The sequence below is a fragment of the Ceratina calcarata genome, unplaced genomic scaffold (assembly GCF_001652005.2).
Source record: "Ceratina calcarata isolate Rehan_Ccalc_2016 unplaced genomic scaffold, ASM165200v1 scaffold221.2, whole genome shotgun sequence".
NCBI classification, from domain to species: Eukaryota; Metazoa; Arthropoda; class Insecta; order Hymenoptera; family Apidae; genus Ceratina; species Ceratina calcarata.
In genome coordinates, this window is record NW_017143878.1 from 104,816 (window position 1) to 117,464 (window position 12,649).

Genomic DNA, 12,649 nt, shown 5'->3' on the forward strand with positions numbered 1-12,649 from the left:
GATTTTCAATTAACTGATAAAATTTAATTTCTGATATATAGCATATTCTACTTTATGTACTTACTTCGTTACTTTTGGAATCGGTCAATTCTTGCTTTCTCTTTCGTTTGAAGAAACCCACCTACAAGATATTAGTTATAAGAAAAAGCATAGAAAAACTGCATTTAATTAACAAAAATGTTACCATTTTTAAAATCACGGCGAAGATGAGTAACAATAACAATCCAACTAATACAGAAATCAGGACAATCCATAACTGTAACTTTTCCACTTTCGGAATGTCGTAAAACACTGTTGTAACTTCTATCGTAGATCTACGATACAGTTAACAATAATTATTATAAATGAATATTCACAAGTGTATCTACGAACGAAATGATTACCGAGTCCCATTTATATGTAGCCTTGTTTTGGGCTTTGTTATATCTATGCTTGCCTCAGTAGAAAATTTTAGAACGGTTCCGTTATTCTTGAATGTTTCTGAATTGGAAAGTTTAAATTAAATGTGATTGCGAATTACGCGATGCATTTGATAAATCATATGTGCAATTACCTTTAAGTTTATTAACATCCAGGATAAACTTGATCACCATCTTTCCAATGTCCTGCAACGTTCTTAGTGCATTCAAGTGGCACGTTATGGTTGTACAATTTGCCTCAGGGATTGAACAGTTCATATGAATAACATTATTCGACCGACTTTCGTTCAAAATTTGCGGATCCTCGATGTTCCCTATATCGTGAAACCATAAATATGATTCTTCTAAATCTCTTTTTCTTAATACGTGTCTTTGTATTTTATTACTGAACGTAGACATGGCGATTTCATTTAAAGAAAATTCATTTTGCGTCCCGCGTGCGCTGTTTTCCGGTAAAGTATTTTCCGTGAAACAGTCATAGCGTTCCCCTGACATATAGAACTAAGCATGGTTTAAAAAACAATTAATCAATCGGGAAAAATAAGTAAATTAAGCTGTTAAATTTATACCTGAGGATTATATACGTGCACAAAAGTCTCCGATCCCTTAAGAGCCAACGGCACTTTAACAATAAGTTTCGCATCTTCTATAGGCGATGCTCCGAGTTTGTATACTTGATAAGCGTGTTGAAAGGTAATATTCGGAGCTGCCTCGTTTAAAGTAGATAAATAATAAGCTTCCTCATTTGCTTTCCTGTTTAGTAACAACCAATAAACATCAATCACACGTTGTTACATATTTTGTAAGAACTCACAAAGTTCTGGAACATACGAACCCTTGCAGAGATAGAGAAACTTCGTTCACTAAACTGAGTGTTTTAACTATGCTTATCATTCCACGATTTATACTACGCGTCTTTATCTTTACATTAAAATCTAACTTATTGTTGTATAACGAACCATTAATTAAGTGTTTCATGTCCAAGTCCAGTTTAACGTTTTTCTATGAAAAAATGAAACATACAATAATTTTTATACAACAAAATCTGACTTGGGAGTAAGATACCTCCTCATCTTTCCAGATAGGATTTCCGGCTTCACAGATCACTCGTAAATTTTGTTTAGAAGTGTCTTCCTGACAAGCCGGTAGTATACTCCGTAATACTACCCCTTCGGGTATCGCGAATTCGAGCATAGTGAGATACGCGGGTTCCCCATGGTTTTTTAAATTTATTTCCAAACTCATGTCATTCGAACCGATCACCCATGTATCGTTCTCTCGCACATTGTAAAATTTTCCAGTCGCGAATATATTCGAGTTGCAGACTTTGTCTGCCCCGCAATCGATATTAAAGGAGAGCAATGTTTGCGCAATTTGCAGCTTATTGTCTCTCCTTTCCACGGGGCAGTATTCACAAAATAAACTTGATGCGTTATCTTGTATAAAATCGTGCTTCGCAAAAATAGCAATTGGCTCAATGAAGTCTCGTATGTTTCTCTGTGAATCATTAATCGAATTAAGTTCAAACTGCTATTGTAAAATTCATGTAACAATGAAAATTGATTATTACCGAGATATTAACTTGAGCAGAGAGGCAATTTTCTATAATAAGAGATTTAAGAGAATTAACAGACTCTAATTCTAAAATTGTTTCTGTGGTCCGCTGGTACCGCTCATCTACAGTGACTGTAATCTTAAATTCTGTAGATAAAAAATATATTCCTTTATAATAAGTCTATTACTATGGAGAAGTTGACTTACTTTGTCCTATACGCAGCTTATTGTAGCCTGTGTACATTGGACATATCTTCACTACAAAATGTGTAGCATTTCTTTGCAGAGTACTAGGTACCGTCTGAATGATAAGTTCTGTTTTCACAACCGGTTTGCCACGAAGTATTACTGCATGTTCCGATTTATATGCTCCGATCGCGATATCCAAATACCTACCCGTCGAGACTTTTATAAGTTTTTGTTCAAATAAGCATTATTATAAAATAAATTCCACAAACCCGTTATCATCGATATCGACCGGATTCGATATCGAAAATCCGAATCTCCGCATATCTTTCAGTAATCCAACGGCTTCAATTCGTTGCGCTACTTGTAGATTTGCATTCTCCAAATCTGGACCACCGTTGAAAATATAAATCACACCATTATCTTCCCAAGGTGATCCCACGATTACATCTGCACTAGGTATAATAAAATTAATAATGTGAAGCCTCTCCCATTAAAAAAATTATCGAATTACCGTCGAAACTATCGTCATCCAAATCACTGCTGGCTATAGCGTAACCGAAATGACTTCCCTCTACCATCCCTTGCACAGTAATTACCGTTTCAAAGTGACCCTATGAAACAAACATTAAAAAAATTAAAGACATTTAATTAATATCAGGCTTCACACTCATGAAGTATTCTTTACCTTGGAGTTACCTAAGTAAGCATACAGTTTGCCATTGTCTTCACCCCAATACGGTGCTCCAATCAAAAGATCATCCAGACCATCATTGTTTAAATCTCCCACGGCCAAACTTGCTCCAAAATATTCACCTATGCTGGTACCATGTAATTTCGTAACAACCTTTTTATCTACTGGATTGATTATTCCTACCTATACAACAATTATTTATACAGATTTCATTAAGGATGCATTGGATTTCAAGAATATTTCAATATTTTTAATGTTTCAAGTTTGAGCTCAAAGTTCAACTATCAAATGTGTAAAAGATTTATTGCTAATCACCATGCCCATGTAATTCCAACCAGGAGCACCACTGGCAAAGAGCAATTGATCTGGTTTGAAGAAATAGCCGGATTCAACGCTGAAGCCTATATGTACATATCATGTGTATAATATCAATTTTAATTAAATACCATTTCTTATAATAGCGAATATTGCAATACCAAATTGAGATAGGTCGTCGCTTGATGGCAACTCTACGGTCATCCTTTTATTCGTATACAATATATCCACGGTACCATAAGTCTCGTGTTTCGGTTCTCCAACTATGCGACTAACATCTTTTTGTTCGTTTCCCTATCATTTAATTGTAAATCACTCGTAGAACAAATCACGTATATCATCATGGTACGTACCTTCGTTCTGGCGTAATGTACAGAGAAACCGTGCATTGGATTATACCAGAAATTCGAGGTAAAATCTAATCAATTGAAGGACACTATTACCAAATTAAACGAATAATTTTCAATAAAACCAACTCACTAATTTCGTACCATGAAACGCGAGATCTCTATCTTCCATCAATAGCGTGTTGGAAGAAACTTTTTCGTTGTAACACATCCCCTGCATGGTGTCTACATAATAATCTTGGTAAATGGTAATAATAATCCGCGGCGCGCATATCTGGAATTTAATATACCAAAAACTGGTTAGCAGAAGCAATACCCTTGTTTTTAATATCCCGCGTACCGTCATAATTCCATGTAATTCGTCTATGGAAATTGCGCTCCCAAACCACCCGCGCCGCTTACGTATCAACATATTCCTCCCGATTTGCTCTATGTAATCCTCTTCGTCGTCGATCCTCAGAGGTCTGATTTCCTCGCATTTTGTTTTTCTAATTGTACAACGATACGCGACGCCGGGTTCGTTTGGATAAGGTAATTTTTTGGTCGAAGAATAGTTCCCTTTCGGCGCTCCAACTATCAACCTTCGTTTATGTAAAATCATATATCACCATTTGAGAAAAATTAGGAAAATTGAATTGCCGACTTTGAAACCTTTTTATTTTATATACAAAGAGTATTACGTTCATACCAGGATGTATCTTCACTCGCTTTACGATACAAATGTACTGTATAACCGAAGTAGCTACCACTATTTTGAAACGTATTTTCACGTGAATAAATAATTGGAAAATCTGTATCGATATTGTATCCGCACGCGAATCCAATAAATAAAAAGAACACTCTTTTAACGAGCATCCTGAGATCGTTACGGATGAACACAGAAACGAACGTGCTGGATGTATCGAGGAAAGAAAATGAATTATCGCACATTTTTGCTCAACCACAGGAAGGACGGAAGATAGCGTAATCGTTGAGAAATGCATGATCGTAATATCGTCTAAACGTGACTCAGAAATTCTTTATTTAATCGAATACATTATTCTGTTATAATAGTCTAGAAATAAAATTTGCTGCTTCCTTCAGTTAAGAAATGATCTTCCCCAAAATTTTCGAACTTTGTGCATGTGCTTCTCAATATCTTTCCTGTAATATGGCAAATTGTCACGTGGGTCATTGTCTGGTAACGGGGGACACTGAAACACATGTAGAATATGTATTTAGATCACATAGTACATTGATTTCTAACTCTAGAAATGAAAAGGAAATAAATTTTAATTACATTGGCTTCTTCTCTCAACTTCAATGCTTTAGGCATCTGATGATAGCTCCTCCTTTCTCTCCTTTCTATAGTTGGATGATGCGTAAATAATCCTAATCGGAGATTCTTCCATCCACTAAGCTCTTCAAATGTCTTCATAATCTGCCAGAATACTAAAATTTCTCTTGGGTCGATGCAACACTGAAAACATGCTTAACATACATTGAAGTACAAGCAAAATTTGTACTAGCAAAGGACAAGATACCTTCGCAGAGAATTGAAGACCAACGTCATCAGCCTCGATTTCTTTGTGTCTCTTGTACCACGAGAACGCAGCGCCTATAAATATATACATAACTGAAGACAGCATGGCTGCTGCTCTTCTTGGGTAAAGTGCCCAAATTACGAATGACAATGTAGGAATTATAAAATCACATATCCTTCCCACAGACAAAGTTTCCGTCTACAACCAATTACATTTATATTAAAACTACATACATGTACATCTCTCTTAACTACGCCTTGGAATACAATTGTAACTGACATTATGAAGAAGTATTTCATGTGCCATTTCATGAGCTAAAATAAACATTAGCTGATCATTGCTTTTAATGAAGTTAAACATGTCATAAATGATAATGATGCTCCTATCCTGAAAATGATTGAATATGTTACTTTTCTTATTAGACCAAAAGTTTGAGTTTTATTTTCGTTTATAATTTCACATACCGCTAATATTAAAACATTGGGTAATGCTGCTATGTTAAACATACGATAAATTATAGTGATACTCCAGTCAGTATCCTCCAATAGTTCTTTATTACAATTTGTTAATTTCCTTATTGCTTTGGCCACTCTGCCATATAAGGGATCAGTCAATGGTAGTACATTATCTTGACTTGCTACTATCCACTTCACAAATTCATCATTATGAGATATATTGTCTTATAACATATTTCGTTTGAAAATACGTACATTAAAAAATAGTCTAGCATTCTCGACTCGTGATTCTGGGTCAAATAAAACCAAACGCGGTCTTCTTAACACTGGATCTCTTTCGAAAGATGTCAGTAAATAAACGATGATTGCAAAAGATAAAAATCCCAAAGAACCTGAAGATATATGAAAATGTATATTTACATCAATTTAATTTTATCTCAAACTACAGTTAATCTACCATGAACAATATTTCTCCGTTGCCTATACCATCTTATATATTTCGCCTTTTGCATGGGAGTTTGTTTCATCCACCATTTCCTTACATAAAATCCACCTAAGATTGAACCAAAGCATAAGCTAAAAGATGCGGGATAATGTAGCTTTCGCGTCGTATGAAAGTTCAATCGCTGAAGTATTAAGCAATGCCATTTTCTATTAAATCTTTGACATCGAGAAGGAAATGTTTCAGAAATTATGCTTGTCACAGTTCTGTTGGTTGTCGGTCGAACGAGTTTGGAATACATTGCATTTATACAATCGAAACCATTATAACAGCTTAACTTTTAAAATTATACTTTAGAAGTTATAGGTATACTCTCGTTTTTGATTCTGGTTTTGTGTTTGACAGAGTTGGGTTAGAATGTATCTGATGGACGGGAACAATGAAGCAGAAGAGAAATTTAAGAGAAGAAACGAGACAAAGCGCACAGTTCAAGATGTAACAAAAGGTAATGAGTTTTTAGAAGGATTAGCGATTAGGATGTAAGAGTGAATGGTTCATATTTTCACATAATGACATTACAATATATGATCAGCTGATACGTGGAAGAACACTTCGACGTCTGCTTTATTTTAGTTGTGGATTTTGTGAATTATCTACGAGAATGAATATTAAACATTGTTCATATAATTGGAAAAATAAATATTTTTATTCTTTTTGTATTTACTTAATGCTACGTGATATTGTTTACATGTTCTACACGTGTTTTGTGGTATATCCATGACTACGTATGATGGCTACCTGAATACAGGTTAGAATAAAAATGAAACGTGATACAAATTTATATATGTATTGGCGCAAATTGATTAAAATTGATTTTACTTTTATTTTACTTTATATTAATGGTTGACAGCAGATTTATAATCATCCAAACTGCGTAAAACGAAAACAGTGACGACATTTTTGAATACTAATGTCTGTTGCAATCGTCCAATAGAATTTACGTCCATTTTGACATCTGTTTTCATTGGATAACTACATGCATGTATGTGTTTAATGTGTCAAAATACCTAAGACGATGTAGGCGATGTAGGTGTAGGTATTTCAATACAATTAGTTTTTATTATATAACTTATATTATAAAAGATAAAACAGAAATCGATTTGTGTTCATAGTAGAAAAGATATGTCTTCGTTATCTTTTAATGTGTAATCTCCTTCCGATCAAGATCAAATTTGATTGGTTTTATACATGTGATAAGTGAAGAATAAACATCTTTTACATTGATACCTACATAGACATACTTACGTTGTATGTATTTACATATATATACGTACGTTACAAATATTGCAATTCGTAGCCATGTAAAGTGTAAACGTTATCGTAAATTATTCTGTTCGATAAGTATAGCTACGTGACAAGTTGACAAGTATGTTATTGCCTGTGAGGAAAATTACGCGCACTTCTTAAATTACTGTTCAGTAGTTTAAATTCTACGATTACGCCAAAGAATCACCTAAATAAACTGCACTTCATTTCAGTGAAATAGAAATGTCTGCATCAACAGGTATAACAATATTTTAACAGTAATCTTAGTAGTTCGAATTATAATTTTCGTAAAAATATAACAGTCGTTATATTATTTATTCAAAATATATTAAGTATTGACTGCGTTTTGAATAAATAAATTCTGGAAAATTATGAGCGTTGGTCATATGATCTACAGTCTAGAGTTCCTATTCTTTTATTTTATCTTCTATAGAAATTTCGTAGTTATATGTTAAATTAAGAGTAATTTTTACATTTATTATACACTTTATACGATTTAAATGGAAGTGAAATTCGCGTGAAGGATTTTTCGTATAATTAAAATTGAGACGTAATCGTCGCAAACCACGTGACTATTAAAGTTCACATATATATATGTTTCAAAATTGTAATACATCGTGTACGTTATCATATGATATTTTAATTAACTCTATTATATGACATTAATAACATACTTGAATGTAATTAATTTGAAGTGTACAGCGTATAGTGTAAATACACGATGTTTATTTACATTAGAAAGTAATTATACGCCATTGTAAAGTATTCATGATTTTTTTTGCATAATAAATTTGGTATATCTCTAAATTATTTTAATCTGCAGGTAATAAAAATAGTAAAAAAAATGACACGGAGGCAGTAAAAGAAGATTTTAATCCTACTGGTTAGAGTTTTGATTCTTATATAGAAATGATATCAATACAAAGTTCCATGTTTCAACTATTAGATTGATATTTTATAGAACATCAGCATATTCGATATAATCCTTTGAAGGGAGAATGGGTATTAGTGTCGCCTCATCGTACGAAACGACCATGGGGAGGGCATGTCGAACCAAGTGAAGAAGAAGATCTTCCAGAATATGATCCCAACAATCCACTTTGTCCAGGAAATGTTAGAGCTAGTGGACAGGTAATGATTTTGAAAGATTTGTTTCTCCAATTAATTATTACTAAAATAAACAAATTAGAAGTGTCAATTTTACGTGTTCTCATATTGTCTAGATAACACCAATTTATGAAAATACATATTCATTTGTCAATGATTTTCCTGCATTGGTGGAATCAGTTCCTAGTCCATTCAAATCAGATGATGAATTATTTCAAATGGATGCTGCTAGAGGTACTTGTAAAGTAATGTGTTTTCATCCAAAATCGAATGTTACAATAGCAATTATGAAAGTTTCTGAAATTAAAGAGGTGGTTAAAAAGTATGTTGCTAATATGTATTTCCATTCATTCTATGATAATATATATATATATTATGTAATAGATGTCGCTATGATTTATAGATGGATTTTTGAAATGCTCGAGTTGGGAGAAAAATGGACTTGGGTTCAAATTTTTGAAAACCGTGGAACTATAATGGGATGTAGTAATGCACATCCTCATTGTCAAATTTGGGCTAGCTCCTTTTTACCGAACGAAGCAAAAATAAAAGATGGCTTTCTCAGTGATTATTATAATCGTAATAAGAAACCACTTCTTATAGACTATGTGCACAAAGAGCTTTTCAGAAAGGTAAAACACTTAAAATTTTAGTTAAAATTATAAGATTAAATAAGAAATTCAATTCCAAGGTTCTAATGTAGATGTAATTTATAACAACAGGAACGTATTGTATTAGAAAACCGAGATTGGGTAGTTTTGGTTCCATTCTGGGCAGTATGGCCATATGAAACTATGGTATTACCTAAGAAACAAGTATCTAGAATGCAAGATTTATCAGAAAGCCAGCAAGAGACATTGGCAGTTATCATGAAAAGAATATGCACCAAATACGACAATTTATTTCAATGCTCTTTTCCCTATTCCATGGGCTGGCATGGTATGAAAATTATCAATGTACGCATAATAAAAATAAGTTTGGTATTGATTTAATTTGTTATTCTCAAAGGCGCACCAACTGGTCCATACTCAAAGCAAGATTATCCTTACTGGACTTTTCATGGGATTTACTTACCTCCTTTGTTACGCTCAGCAACAGTAAAGAAACATATGGTTGGCTACGAGCTACTTGCACAAGCACAAAGAGATTTAACGGCGGAACAAGCAGCAGAAAAATTAAGAAATTCACCAGAAGTCCATTACAAATATCCAGAAACAAGTTTAACTTGTTGTGAAATAGATAAATATTCTAAATGAATTAATTTACGTATAACAATATATTTTTGTAAATGTATGTGTTATACACATGTACAGTATTTATAAAAATATAACATCGCTTAATTATACATATACTAGTTTTATGAATAAAAAAACAATCAATAGCGAATCCATAATTACAATTTTATGTACAGCTAATATATAGGAATTTTGTTATCTACTTTCTTACTCCAGGCATGAATTCCACCAATTATATCTTTTATTTCAAAATTGCTCCCGTTAAATATTTGTTGAAGACTCTTTACTGCTTTTTGTGAGTCATTCCCCCTTCTACACACAACAAACACTAGAACAGAAACACGTGCATACAGAATATAATTATTTTATAAGAATATCGAAATTTTAAATATATACTTACAACTGATCTCATTGTGTTGTGTTTGCATCTCGTGTAACTTGTCTTTAACTAACGTTATATTTTCATTATTGTTAATATCCTTTAATGGTATATTTATAGAATTCTCTAGATGGCAAATTTCAAACTCTTCACGTGAACGTACATCGATTAACATGTGAACTTTCGTGCCTAGTTTCAGTGTCTTGTTATATTCTTCTACGGTTATTCTCTCATCTTTTTGTAATAAATTTAGTTTTGGATCTTTATCGGTTGCTTTAGCACCACAAAATTCCTCGTAGTCGATCAGTTTATGTATAGTAGGATGTTCACCACAAACGGCGCAGTTCACATTCTTGGCTCGCAAACTGATATTGCGAAATTTCGTTTCTAGACCATCAAATAATAGAAGTTGACCGGATAGCACGTAGGGAAGATCGAGTATAATCTTAAGAGTTTCTAATGCTTGAAGAACACCTATGGTACCAACGGCTGCAATTAATTTAGTATGATTAGTATCTCATAAAAATATAGAGAACACATTGAATGTAGAACAAATATTATAAATACCAGGTCCAAAGACACCACCGTCCCCACAATTTGTTACTGTCTCTGGCGGAGGAGGTTTAGGAAATACACATCTGTAGCAAGGTCCATTATAGTTAAATACAGATAAATGTCCTTCAAACCTCAATGCTGACCCAGATACTAAAGGTTTCTTCTTTAATACACATGCATCATTCAACAAATAACGGGTAGCAACATTGTCAGTGGCATCTAGTACCACATCATAATTTTTTATTATTTCTAAGGCATTACTGCTGTTTAGTTGAATTTTATATGATGTAACTTGAACATCTCTGTTCAAACTGAAATTAGTTTGGTATACTTAAATCACATTGACTGTAAAATTGGTAGATGTTTTTGAGTTTTAAGTACCGATTGAGATTTTGTGCAGCCACGTGTACTTTTGGTGTTCCAATACTTAATTCTTCATATAATATTTGTCTATGAAGATTATTAATTTCAATATCATCATAGTCAATTATTCCAATATGTCCAATGCCAGCAGATGCTAAGTATAATGCAGCAGGACAACCAAGACCACCTGCTCCAACTATTAATACTGCACTGTTCTTTAATTTTATATGACCTGCGATTATGGTATCGTTAAATGTCATAAACAAGTTCCAAGATATTTATTTTTTACTATATTGTTATAATATTTTATATATTTGTACCTTTAATGCCTATCTCTGGTAAAAAAATTTGTCTACTGTATTTTGATACCTCCTCATTACTTAAACCATACTCTTGTAGGATTTGTTTTTCGGGTTTTAAAGCAGCTAGTTGAGCTTCCTTCATGCGTAACAAATCACGCAACTCATTAATTTCATCAATCAATTTTTTCTCATTCATCTTTACTGGAAGATTATCTTCTTTTAGAAACTTCTTATTTCATTAAAAATGTTTAGAAGAAAGTTCGGGTTAAATGTTTCATTAAAAATAAGTGCTTAGTTAGGTTATATTAGCATCTAATCCTATCTTATTATAGAATTAAACAGTACATATGAAGTTCTAGTTAGATAAAATCTGCACTGTTTCTCTCATTTTTAGTATTCTATTATTAATCTTGAATATTGTCACGCCGGTGTTGAATGTCTAGCAACGACGTAGTTATATACGCGTTTTACACCCACTTCTCGGTTCAGATTTTAAGACGCAGATCGCACATTGCACTTTGTTTTGCGCTGGTGTACGTAAATAATTTAATCTCTTAATTAACCTTCAATCGTCCCAACGTAATGGATAAACCGAGGTTTTTATTATCTGTATTGTGTTGACAAAATTGTTTCAAAATATTCAATGTTGAAGTGATCTTTCTTTTTCTTGAGCTACATTAGTATTCAGAAGTACTAATTAAGTACGTAGAAGAAATCAATGTCTTCCTTTACTTTCTCAATGTTCGTTCACGACAACAAACATGTTAAACAAAATATGAATAACATACATTGATGAATACAACTGCAATTTTTTAAACTATTTCACATCAGTGTGAGAAATTGATAAGTAGTACAGTATCTGGAGTGGATTATGATTGTGTGGTTTCATAAATATTCAATGAGATTAAAAAAGAAGAAAACAGTTAAAGACGACAAACGATTAGAGACAACTAGTTTTTATTGAAAAATTGTATTCCATTCAATTTCCATGATCCTTAATTACGAATAAGTCTGCGTGTTTATTCAATGATTCGCACAGTAGGTATCGTGCGCAATAAGAATAGTACAGTCTTGGACAAAAGTAGGAAGCTGATGATTAATGTCACGGTCAGCGAGGTTCTCACTCTTGACAAGTGTACATAAGAAAAATCATGATTTTGTAAGCGAAACCGTGAACAGTGTTTTTCAAGAAATTTAATCGTAATAAACGACAAGATGGTGGAACCTATTTTCGACTATCAATTTCGTTTGATACTAATCGGTGACAGTACAGTCGGAAAAAGTTCGTTACTGAAATATTTTACCGATGGGAAGTTCGCAGAGGTACGCAACAACCTTAACCCATCATCATCAACAATGTTGGCGTGAATATGCATATACATTAATTTTAAAGAATTACAAAATTTGTCACACGTTTTTTGTCATATAATAAGTCGAATCCACTGTC

The 12,649-nt window shown here is 33.0% G+C and overlaps 4 protein-coding genes across 8 annotated transcripts in view; 2 read left to right on the forward strand and 2 right to left on the reverse strand.

Annotated features, from left to right (window-relative positions):
- Positions 1–52: 52 nt before the first annotated feature.
- Positions 53–6,653, reverse strand: LOC108622414 (integrin alpha-4). The gene is given in 24 exon segments (XM_026811473.1): positions 53–121; positions 185–314; positions 384–480; positions 554–920; positions 989–1,172; positions 1,255–1,421; positions 1,485–1,916; positions 1,990–2,365; positions 2,432–2,609; positions 2,674–2,773; positions 2,848–3,036; positions 3,169–3,254; positions 3,330–3,462; positions 3,522–3,586; positions 3,660–3,789; positions 3,856–4,096; positions 4,159–4,166; positions 4,631–4,708; positions 4,795–4,974; positions 5,039–5,236; positions 5,318–5,425; positions 5,503–5,685; positions 5,749–5,885; positions 5,951–6,653. Coding segments are annotated over 24 exon segments (4,122 nt in total). The 5' UTR covers positions 6,237–6,653.
- Positions 6,347–9,675, forward strand: Galt (Galactose-1-phosphate uridylyltransferase). 5 transcript variants are annotated; one of them, XM_018020290.2, is made up of 7 exons: positions 6,347–6,440; positions 8,085–8,144; positions 8,223–8,392; positions 8,485–8,690; positions 8,772–9,000; positions 9,091–9,307; positions 9,377–9,675. In XM_018020290.2, exons 1-7 carry the CDS (start codon positions 6,353–6,355, stop codon positions 9,622–9,624), a joined length of 1,218 nt encoding a protein of 405 aa, XP_017875779.1. In that variant the 5' UTR covers positions 6,347–6,352; the 3' UTR covers positions 9,625–9,675. The 5 variants fall into 5 exon arrangements, with proteins under 5 accessions (XP_017875779.1, XP_017875781.1, XP_017875783.1 ...); XM_018020292.2 differs by lacking the exon at positions 6,347–6,440 and adding an exon at positions 6,826–7,027; XM_018020294.2 differs by lacking the exon at positions 6,347–6,440 and adding an exon at positions 7,261–7,499.
- A 25-nt stretch (positions 9,676–9,700) lies between these two features.
- Uba4 (Ubiquitin-like activating enzyme 4) lies at positions 9,701–11,592 on the reverse strand. The gene is made up of 5 exons (XM_018020287.2): positions 11,221–11,592; positions 10,919–11,132; positions 10,550–10,848; positions 10,004–10,471; positions 9,701–9,931 (listed from the first exon to the last, which is right to left on the reverse strand). The coding sequence occupies exons 1-5, from the start codon at positions 11,396–11,398 to the stop codon at positions 9,780–9,782; spliced, it is 1,311 nt and encodes a 436-aa protein (XP_017875776.1). The 5' UTR covers positions 11,399–11,592; the 3' UTR covers positions 9,701–9,779.
- A 100-nt stretch (positions 11,593–11,692) lies between these two features.
- The window catches only part of LOC108622422 (RAS oncogene family member Rab39), a 2,498-nt gene continuing 1,541 nt past the window's right edge, over positions 11,693–12,649 (forward strand). The window contains exon 1 of the mRNA XM_018020289.2: positions 11,693–12,525. Within this exon, the coding sequence (XP_017875778.1) occupies positions 12,418–12,525 (108 nt within the window). The 5' untranslated portion in view covers positions 11,693–12,417. The remainder of the gene's footprint in view (positions 12,526–12,649) is intronic.

Coding starts and splice junctions, on each gene's coding strand:
- Uba4 (XM_018020287.2), bottom strand. CDS start 11,398: ATGAATGAGAAAAAATTGATTGATGAAATTAATGAGTTGCGTGATTTG. Junction 10,472..10,549: donor CGGTGGTGTCTTTGGACCTG/GTATTTATAATA, acceptor AATTAATTGCAG/CCGTTGGTACCATAGGTGTT. Junction 9,932..10,003: donor ACAACACAATGAGATCAGTT/GTAAGTATATAT, acceptor TTTCTGTTCTAG/TGTTTGTTGTGTGTAGAAGG.
- Galt (XM_018020290.2), top strand. CDS start 6,353: ATGTATCTGATGGACGGGAACAATGAAGCAGAAGAGAAATTTAAGAGA. Junction 6,441..8,084: donor AGTTCAAGATGTAACAAAAG/GTAATGAGTTTT, acceptor TTTAATCTGCAG/GTAATAAAAATAGTAAAAAA. Junction 8,145..8,222: donor AGAAGATTTTAATCCTACTG/GTTAGAGTTTTG, acceptor GATATTTTATAG/AACATCAGCATATTCGATAT.